The sequence below is a fragment of the Babylonia areolata genome, chromosome 11 (assembly GCF_041734735.1).
Source record: "Babylonia areolata isolate BAREFJ2019XMU chromosome 11, ASM4173473v1, whole genome shotgun sequence".
NCBI lineage: Eukaryota > Metazoa > Mollusca > Gastropoda > Neogastropoda > Buccinidae > Babylonia > Babylonia areolata.
The window spans coordinates 34,025,699-34,036,929 of NC_134886.1; the positions used below are offsets into that span (position 1 = coordinate 34,025,699).

General features: G+C 46.3%; 1 protein-coding gene across 2 annotated transcripts in view; it reads right to left on the reverse strand.

The window, feature by feature from the left end:
• Window positions 1–11,231, reverse strand: part of LOC143287678 (uncharacterized) — a 36,202-nt gene that overhangs the window by 21,419 nt on the left and 3,552 nt on the right. For both annotated transcript variants that reach the window (XM_076595859.1, XM_076595858.1), the window contains exons 2-7: window positions 8,751–9,043; window positions 7,242–7,413; window positions 5,227–5,333; window positions 4,633–4,830; window positions 2,071–3,953; window positions 344–550 (exon numbers count right to left, since the gene is read on the reverse strand). In XM_076595859.1, coding sequence (XP_076451974.1) covers window positions 344–550; window positions 2,071–3,953; window positions 4,633–4,830; window positions 5,227–5,333; window positions 7,242–7,413; window positions 8,751–8,970 — 2,787 coding nt within the window. In that variant the 5' untranslated portion in view covers window positions 8,971–9,043. The remainder of the gene's footprint in view (window positions 1–343; window positions 551–2,070; window positions 3,954–4,632; window positions 4,831–5,226; window positions 5,334–7,241; window positions 7,414–8,750; window positions 9,044–11,231) is intronic.

Consider the following 11,231-nt stretch of genomic DNA (forward strand, 5'->3'; position numbering starts at 1 on the left):
GCGAAATTAAAACGTAACGTATCGGAGGAAACCGATGTGACTCAGCAGCAAAGCATGGTCTCCTCTGGAGTGTGGCCTCCTGACGACCTAACCTCAATGGTTCCCTTTGGACTGCCAACACTGTGACTGCGACACACGAATCCGGATGAGGCCGGGGGGTAGGAGGGGGAGGTGGGAGGGGGGACGTGTGTGTGTGTGTGGGGGGGGGAGGTATGGGGGGGGGGGGGGTCTCGGAATGAGCGGCGCGGAAGTAATGCCACTGAAATAGAGCAGATGAAGAGACAGAAGAAAAAAAACAATAACCATGTCTCGGGTGAGGTAACAAAGAAATCAGTTCACTCACCTGATCCATACGGTTTGGCCACTGTATCCGGTGATTCAACACGCGCACCAGATACAGATCTTCCCGGATTCGAACTGTGTCCCCAACGTTGTATGGATAGGTCTTGACCAGGGCGTCAGGGTTCACACGGTACACCACCTTGCCCAGTCTCAGGTGCACGGCCCCTGAAGGCAGCACTTTGGCCACCTTTCCTTCCACTCCAATTTTCTGAAACAGTGTCGCAGTTTCGACTAACAGTATCGATTTTGAATGAGTGTCAAGGTGAAGTCTAAATTTTTGTTTTTGCCCATCTGCAAATGATGACATTATGAACAAATCATTATGATTATGATTATGATTGTGATTAGTAGTAGTAGTAGTAGAAGTAGTAGTTGTTGTAGTGGTAGTAGTAGTAGTGTTACTGTTCCTGCCATTTTATATACTACTATTATCATTATTGCAAATAATTTTATAATCTCATTAGTGTATATTTCATGCAATTTCTCCTGTGTTTATGTTAGTTTGGCGAGTCTGGAGACAACGGCTATTATTTTAGAAACAAAGAAGTCTATGTACTTGTCATTGTAGATTTGCCAATAATGTATTCAAATTGTAGTCGCGTCAGTATATTGTGTCATTGTAAAACTGTTTTAATGGAATACATGAAAATCGTTGTACTTTTTTGGGAGGGAGGAGGGGGGGAGGGGGTTGCTTGTTTGTTTGTTTCTTGGTTGTTTTTGTTTGTTTGTTATGTGGGGGAATAGTTACATATGATAGGGGGAAAAGTCAGCCATTGTATTAACGAAGGCAAAGGTTCTGTCAAAAACTTTAGGGATTCCCTGAAATCTTTGCTTTTCAGTTTGACTGTGATATTCATAATGTATAGATGTCGGCATGAGCTTTCCCTTGCGTGATTTGTAGGAGTGATGCTGGTCATGTCACATCCAAGAGCAAATAGCAATCTGTGCGAAACGGGTGTTATCTGCCAAATATGCTGAAAATCCTTTTGAAGGAAATAAGTATACGTCTTCTGAATGCTTTGCTACGGATGCGGGACATGGCGGACAACACAGACGATGCAGCAGAAGATGAGACACTGTCTGAGGCGCATCTACAAAATCCGATGGCAGAAGATCCGAAACGAAGATCTGTGGGAGCCAGCGGGACAGGAACCAGAGGCCAAGCAGATACTGCAAAGGAAGTGGGGCTGGATCGGACACACCCTTAGGAAGCAAGAGTCCAGCATCACACGCCAAGCCCTGACCTGGAACCCGCAGGGAAAGAGGAAGAGAGGCCGGCTTCGCAACAGCTGCAGGCGAGACACCGAGGCAGAGCTGAAGCAGCAAGGGACCAACTGGACTGGAATGGCCAGAACAGAGTGCGATGGCGAGGGGTCGTCGATGGCCTATGCTCCACCGGGAGCGATGGGTATAAGTAAGTTAGTTCTGAATGCTGGGTGGATAGCTTTTTTCTTTGCTTCTGTGCACTCTTGTGAAAATGTATTATATCAAACCAGAACAAATATAAAACTAGAAGTGATTAATATGTGTAAAGAAACAGTATATAAAACAGAAAAAAAAGAAATTAAAGAGTTAATTCTTTTTATATTTATGTTTGTGTGGGTGTAGTCAATATGATTATGTGTGTGCGTGCGTGCGTGCGTGCGTTCGTGTGCGCGTTTGTGTGTGTGTGTGTGTGTGTGTGAGAGAGAGAGAGAGAGAGAGAGAGAGAGAGAAATCCAGATCTACCTTGATCATTCTGCGTGTTGTCCCTCCATAACCAGCCTGCAGCTCCTTCAGGGTTACCTCGGGCACTGCGATGACAGCTGTGTCTCCAACCATCAAGTTCTCACCGTCTGTTGCGAATCCTCCTCCTTGTCCTCCTCCTCCCGCTTCGTTGGTAATCTCCTCTGTGGGGTCCGTGTCCTTCAGAAAAAATGATACGGGGACAGGTCCTGAATCGGCCACGTTCGTGTCCGGGGCTGCTGCTGTTGCTCCCAGTTCTTCGTCACTGGGTTCGGATCTGGCACGAGCTGAGAGAAGCTCTGCAGAAGGGGGATGGGTAGATGACAGAGTCTGAGAAGTCTCTGGGATTTCTGACGTCGGTGCGGTGGCTGGTGTTTTCAAGTCTTCGCTGAACTCCGGAGATTTTCTTTCAGTGGTGTCTCGTGTCGGTGGTGTTTCTTCTGTGGCGTCAAGGGTCCCTCCTTTCGTTGTTTGTGTCTGTGGTGACGGGGTTTGCTCAGGTGAGGTCAGGTAGCCTTGCTCGGGTGACGTCAGGTGACCTTGTTCAGGGGACGTCAGGTAACCTTGATCAGGTGAGCTCAGGTGACCATTTTGGTCCATTGGCACATCGGAACTATGTCTCGGGTCGTCTGATTTTCTGTCACACACTTCTCCAACAGCTGACGTCTGATCTGTTAAGTCACCTGACTCTGAAGTGGCCATGGTGGTGTCAGGAACTTGTGGTCCTGTCGCGATGTCTGGAGTTGTGCCGTCATTGCCCAGCACTGCTGACGTTGCACAATCATTACCTTCTGTTGTTTGGTCCGGTAATCCTTTTTCACAGACTGGGGGCAAATCCTGGGACGCGTCTTCAGCACGGTCCGTGCCTTGTCTTCCATGATCCATAGTGTCCGTCCCGTCCGTTTCTCTCCGCGTTTCCTGGGAACACGACTGAATGCGGGCTGGTGTGTGGGCGTCCACGGCATCCACTTTGTCTTCTGATACTGTCACCAGTCCTGCTGAATCTGTCGTTTCTGCCACTGAATCTTGGCTGTCAGTTTTCTCCGACATTACTGTCTCAGCTGGATCTTTCTTGTCACCAAGACTGACGTCGTCTTTCGTTCCAGTGTCCATGTTGGCTTCAGCTCCGGAAGGAGTGTCTGGCAGACTGACCTCTGATGTGTCAGGTGGCTGATTTGCTGGAGGAGTTACGCGGTGTGTTGCTCCACAGCTTGCAACTTCTCCATTCCTGTCAGGATCAGCGGAGTGCTGCGGAGAGGACCTGCGCTCACAGTCAGACCTCGGCTCTTCCGGGCGACGTCCAGAAGGCAGAGTACCTGTCTCGGAATCTGCAGCTGTCTCGCTTGATCCCATAGCCACCGATCCAGAGCCTGTGTCACCAGCTGGAAGGTGCTGAACGCTGTGCTCAGTGCACGAGGCGGCACTGTCACTGGGCGTCATGTCTTCAGTACGAGCTAACTGCTGATCGCCATCCACCTCTGATGGATTGTGACACCTCTCCTCCCTTGACTTTGACCGGTCCTGAAGGTCAGACTCGACAGCGTTCTCACCCGAAGCATGATCTGCAGAAGTTCCAGCCGTTGCTGTGAGAAACCTCCTGATTTCGTGTGAGGCATGCGAATGTGGGGACGGCTCAGCCAGTTTGTCCATCGTGATTGCCGAAACCAGCGGAGAAGTGGGCAGGGTTGTGTCATCGGCTGGAGATCCTGGTGTCCTGTGCTGGTCCTCTGTGGTGTCAGCAATGTCTGTGGTCTGTGATGGGTTGTCTGCATCATGGTCAGCGCTGTGTGGGTCCACCACGCCAGCTGATTCTGGTGACACCTGTTCTGCATTTCCTCCCTGGGGTGATGAGCTCGTAGTCTTCCGAGTTGAAAACTGGGCTGTGTCTGGAGAGAAAAAGAAGCCATTGCCATGGAGCTGACAGGAATGGACACGTGTAATGGCTCTGAGGACGCTGTTCCATGTCAAAAAGAATGTAGGGAATGCATGGTATTCATTAAAATTGTATGCTGTCGTCATGATTCTATTATTATGACAAAGATCATTGTCATAAACACATTTTCTCCACCTCCTCCGCGGGGCCAAAATGACAATCACGTCAACGCCCACTCGTACACATGAGTGAACGTGAAGGTTGAAGCCCGCGTAAGAAGAAGAACAACAACAAGTACTTTAACCTTATGTCACAAATAAAATTCAATGAACCCATTTTTTCAACATAACGACAGAAGGCCATCCCAGCACCAAAAAAAAAAAAAAGGAAAAGATTTACAAAAAATGCATACAGTAATAACAATAACAATCATCACAATCTAGAACAAGAAGGAGAAACAGAAGAAGAAGAAGAACAACAACAACAACAACAACACCAACAACAATGTGAATTCAGCGTTCAACCAGCCACACCAGGGTGACTGTTTCCAAAACACCAGTCCTTTTCCCCTGTTATCTGTCTAAGCCACAATCTAGACATCACACAAAGCAGTGAAGGCTTTTGTAGGCTTCTGTTTGGGGTTTTTTCTTCTTTAGATAGATATATATAAATAGATAATATAATATAATCACCGAGGCAAGGAAGGTGATCCCTGTAGTAGAATCCCCCAGCTTCCTCGTCCGTGCACGTGACGTCCACGTGACCTTCGTAAGCCAATCGGTACACGTCGTTCTTGCCTGAAGGCCACAGCACGCGGACGAGGTTTCTGTTTCCATGCTGGGACGCTGTGTTGAGGATTTCCACCACCTCCCCCTCACTTCCCTCTCCCCCTACAACATGCCCGAATACGTGTACGCATGCGCGGATCAACATTAATGCGGCACACATGCATGGAGGCAAACATACCTCCATACGGGACACACGTATACATTTTATGTATGTGTTCAGAAATATGCCTACATGCGTGTGAAAAACAGACAGACAGAGGATATCCGCAAACTCCTATACATGTACATACACATGCATACATACTCTCTCTCTCTCTCTTTCTCTTTCTGAAACACACACACACACACACACACACACACTGACACTGGTACACACATACTGGCATACACACACTTGCACGCGCGCGCGCACACACACACAAACACACACACACATACACACACACGCACACACACACACATACAGAGAGAGAGAGAGAGAGAGAGAGAGAGACTCACCATCCTGGTCTTTCCATTCCCAGTTTTTTCCTCGTACGACCTTTGCCCCCGGAAAGATCCCCACGGACCTGATTCGTACGCTCACGTTTCGCTTTTTCATCAGCCTCCTGCCATCATCATCATCGTCATCGTCATCATGATCATGATCATGATCATCACCATCACCATCGTCATTATCATTATCATTCGTCGCCATTATCATCCTCATCATCCTCATCGTTGTCGTCGTTGTCGTCGTCGCCATCATCATTTTCATGACCATCACCATCATCATCGTCGTCATTATAATCGTCATTCGTCGCCATCACCATCATTATCATTACCATCGCCACCATCACCATCATCATCATCATTCATCATCACAATCCTCATCGCCATCATCATCATCGTCGTTATTCATCACCATCATTATCATCACCATTACCATCATTATCATCGCCATCATAATGATGATAATGATGATGATGGTGATGGTGATAAACAACAACAAACGGAAAAACAAACAGAAAAACAGACATTAGACTAGGTTAAGGAGACAATTATCCGGTGGGTTGTTGGTTTTTTTGTGTGTTTTTTTTTGTTCTTGTTTTTTTTTTGTATAGCCTCGTGGCAGCGCAGACACATGACAAAATACGGTCACTGCCACAGCAGTACCGGGAAGAGACCAAAGCGAAGGGGACTGATGGGGGTGAAGAAGAGATTACTGAGAAAGGGGGTGGCGGGGGGGGCGGGGGAGGGGTGGTGGTGGTAGGAGAACATGAACATAAAAAAACGACAGGAAAACTTCTTCTTCTTCTTCTTCGTTCATGGGCTGCAACTCCCACGTTCACTCGTATGTACACGCGTGCGCTTTTACGTGCATGACCGTTTTTACCCCGCCATGTAGGCAGCGGTACTCCATTTTCGGGGGTTAACGGAAAAAACAAACAAGGATGGAACCAAAGAGCACTCAGTGGAGTAGAGCGTAAGCCACCGCCAATGGTATCAAATTACCTCCCTTGCCCTGCAATCTGCAAACATCCTTTAATAACCTCTCTCCTCTCCTATATTACGTTATGGTGATGAATCATTCCAAGATTCCCTGCATCGGGACACCAAACGGAATCACTATCAAAATTTATTGGATTGGTCATTGGTCAATAACCACCACTTACACAAAAGCTTCAGAGAAAACCGTCAGCACCTTTTTCATCGCTTCTTCTTTTCTTCACCCCCACCCCCATCCAACGCCTTCTCTTTTTTTTCCCCAATCCTTCTCTGTCTCCTAACGGCGATTTTTTTTTTTTTTTTCAAAGTCACTGTGTCCGGATACCGAAATGGATATCCACCAAAACACGAACAAGCGGTCACTGGCCCATAGGCGACATTTTCATAAACTGTCTAGAACTTCTGTCCACAACGTTTTTGCACAATCTTGTTGACAATCAACGAAACAGACTAGTGAAATAATAATACCTCTCTTGTGAACGTGGATGGGGCCGCTCACTTTTTTTTTTCTTTTTTTCCCCCCAAGAACCAACTGGGATTGAGATATAGTGCTTACTTGTGTCATATGACAGCAGACACGGTGGGCATTGTGAAAAACGAAGGGACTTATTCTCTCCATACGATGAATTAAAATCGCTCCCCTCCTCGCCCCCCCCCCCCTCTCTCTCTCTCTCTTTCGCACACACACACACACACACACACATACACACACACGCGCACGCACGCACACGCACGCACAAACGCACACACGCATGCGCACGCACGCACACACACACACACATACACCGACATTCAATATAGTACTTATCTATCTGTCTATCTATCTACCTATCTATATATCTATATGTCTGTCTATTGTCTCCCTTTCTTTCTTCCTCTCTGAACCTGAGTATCTTCCACATTACGACCAATTCCTCGATAACCACAACAACATCGCTGCACCCTTCCCACAACACACACACACACACACACACACACACACGTGCGCACGCACGCGCGCACACACACACACACTACATCTCTGTTACCCTGCAGCTCCGGGAAAGTCGATACGCAAAAAGCGGTGACGTAAATCGTGCTTGTCGTCATTGTAGCAGGTGGAGCAGAGGTCAGAGGCCACACACTGCTGACAGCGCCACAGGACACCCCAGATGTCCTGCTCCTCACACTCCGTGCAGCACGTGCCTGGATGGCGTACCCCTGCGTGGCAATTAAAGCAAAGACTGAGGAGGAAGCAGAGGAAGATCGAGTAGAAGTGGGAAGGAGAACAGTTGCAGCAGAAACAGCACTAGCAGCAGCAAAAAATAAAATAAAATAAAATTAAAAAAGTAGTAGTAATAGGAAGAGGAAGAAAAGAGGAGAAGTAAGAAGACCATCATTAGCAGCATTAGCATTAGCATTAAGAACAGCAGCAGTGGTTGCAGTAGAGGTAGATAAGAGTATAGATAGGAAAAGCAACGGCAACAGCAGCAGCACAGCAGTTGTAGCAGTAGTCGAAGAAGGATGGAAGATAAAGTAGAAACGGGAAGAGCAGCAGCAGCAGCTGTGGTAGTAGTAGTAGTAGTAGTAGTAGCAGATAAGAGTATAGATAGGAAAAGCAACGGCAAAAGCAGCAACAGCAGCAGCAATAGTAGTAGTAGTAGTCATAGAAGGACGGAAAGACAAAGTAGAAACGGGAACAGCAGCATCAGCGGTGGTAGTAGTGGTGGTGGTAGTAGTAGTGGTAGTAGTAGCAGCAGACAGGAAAAGCAGCAGCAATAGCAGCAGCAGCAGTAGCAATAGTAGAAGCAGTAGTCACAGAAGGATGGAAAGATAGAGTAGAAATAGGAAGAGCGGCAGTAACATCGCCACCACCACCACCAGCAGTAACAACATTAACAATAGTAGTAGTAGTAGCAGTAGTAGTAGTACTGAGTGGTAGTAGTAGTAGTAGCAGTAGGTGAAGATAGGCATAAGAGGAGGAGCTGCAGCAGAAATATAGGGATACATAACGGATATACTACTAAGGGATCTAATCATTCTCCATCACTGAATCACTGCCTTCCAGACTGACAACAGGTGGCAGAATGGTTAAGACGCTCAGTTACCAGTACAGTAAGTATATGAGGGTGTGGGTTCGAATCCCGCTCTCGCCCTTTCAGCTCCCATGTTTGACTGAAAAATCATCAAACTGAGCGTCTAGTCATTCGGATGAGACGGTAAACCGACTGAGGGCCCGTGTGCAGAACGTACGCACTTGGCGCACTGAAAAAGAACCCGTGGCAATGAGAGTGGTGTCTTTTGGCTAAATTCTGTAGAAGAAATCACCTAATAGGTACACAAATATATAAACATGCACTCAAGGCTTGACTAAGGGAGTAGGGTTTGTGCTGCTGGTCAGGCATCTACCCAGCAGATGTGGTGTAGCAAATAATGGACTTTTTTCGAACGCAGTGACGCCTCCTTGATAGACTGAAACAGAAACTGAAACTCGGTAAACTGACAATGGAATATTCGGAATGCACTGTAAGAATTAATTCTCCTTTTGACTTACTTACCCACAGTGGCTGTGTCTAAAATTCTCAGGTCGAATTTACCCTCCTGTCCAGCTCTGCATCTGGTCTCCTGACCCATGTCCCAAAGCACGTCGACAGTCCCGTCTACATGTGACCCTTGAACTGTACCAAGATGACCTTCACCTCCATCTGTGTCATCATCCACCCTCCAATCCGGACCGCGTAACACGCGCACGCCATGTATGGGAGGAATCAGTGCCATTTTGTGTCCCCCGCCTGTACGACTGAGGCAACGTGAAGTAATTGTTGTTCAGTGGTCGTTTTCCCTCGGGTCACTGAATAAGAGAAGTAACACAAAGAAAGAATGAAACAAGCCAACAAAAGCCAATGATCATTCAGTTGGTTATCGAGCAAGATATATGATTATGGACTCGCGGCGCTCACGCTCAGTCGCACCGTCACAGTCACACACAGTGATACACACACACACGCAATTCAAAACAAACACACACTCACACACACACACACACACACACACACACACACACACACACACACACACACACACACGCAACTAAAGAGCGAACACACACACACACACACACACACACACACAACTAAAGAACGAACACACACACACACACACACACACACACACACACACACTCACGGACACACACACATATACACACCCACCCACCCACACACACACACACTGACACACACACGCACGCGCGCGCGCGCGCAAACTGACACACCGTCACACACCAGCACACACACACACACACACACACACGCACGCACGCACACACAGACATACACTGGCACACACACACACACACACATACACAGGCGCGCGCGCACACACACACACACACACACACACACACACTCCGTCACTCACTCACAAACACACACACACACACACACACACACACACACACACACACACACATCGTCACTCTCTCTCTCTCTCACACACACACACACACACACACACACACACACACACACACACACACACACACACACACACACACTGCATGCGGGGAGAGAGAGAATGCTCGACTAGGCGTAAGCTCGTATGACTGATATAGCATGAGCTTTCTCAGAAATCGTTAGACCGTACAGTGCAATATGTGGAATAGATTGATAGGACACACAAAGGGACATACTGGCAGGCACTGATGCACACAGACAAGACAAACGCGGACAGATAGACAGATAGATAGATAGATAGATAGATAGATAGACACCTGAGCATTAAATTTGAATTACAACTCTGGTAGAAACTTTTAAAACCCAGCAGTTTCTTATCCCAAGTTGCACAGACACACAGACAGAGACAGACATATCATAATAACAACAGCAATAACAGCAACACTAATAATAATAATAATTTTCCAATGATGATGATCAGTTATAACAATATGATGATATTATTATCATTATCATCATCATCATCACAATTGTTATTATTATCATATAAACATTGAATAAACAATGTCAAGAAGATGGAGACGAAACAAAAGAAAAAAAAAGAAAGACTGAAAGGAAGCGGCGCTTAAAACCTGATGAAACGAGAGAATGAATGAATGAATGAATGGTTTATTCATATAGGCCATTGCCCCTCATGAAAGGGTGTCAGGAAAAAAAAAAACACCTGAGAAGAAGAAAAAATGAAATAAAATAAACAAGACAAATATCATACTTTGTCAAGCAATATCCACTTTGCTAAGCAGTACACAGCAGATGAATAACACACGCATATTTAACTAAACTCAGTAAAGTTATACACGTGTCAACAGAAGAATGAAAAAAAATAGACAGAAAGCTGGGGTGGGGAAAGACAGAAAGAAGGCACCCTTTAAAACATGATGAAATGAGAGACAGACAGACAGACACAGACAGACAAACAGACGCACAGACAGACAGACACAGAGAGATAGAGACAGACAGACACACAGAGACAGACGCACTGACAGACAGACACAGAGAGATAGAGACAGACAGACACACAGAGACAGACAGACAGAGAAGGACAGACAGACAGAGACAGACAGACACAGGGAAAGAAAGACAGAGAGAGAGAGAGAATCGAACTGAAATGAATTGAATTGAATTGAACTGAATTGACTAAATTGACTAAATTTCATTTTCTGGGTGTAACAGAGTAGGATGACAATGCTTTTTTTTTCTGCTTTTCTTTTTTTTTCTTTTTTTTCTTTTTTTTTTTTTTCTTTTTTAATTTTTTTTTTAATCCAGCGCTCGAAAGGGAAAACATTTCAAATGAAACAAAGGGGGGAAATCGTTATATCAATACAGCATGCACACCATAATCATGGTCATGTGAATGGTAATTTGGCATCAACAACACTGCATGACTAGACGAGAATGAGACGCCGGAGAGAGAAATTGACTGGGGAGATAGAGCGAGAGATAAAGAGCGAGCCAGAGAGAGAGACAGACAGACAGACACTATACAGACAGACAGAGACATGGACAGAGACAGAGACTGGGACA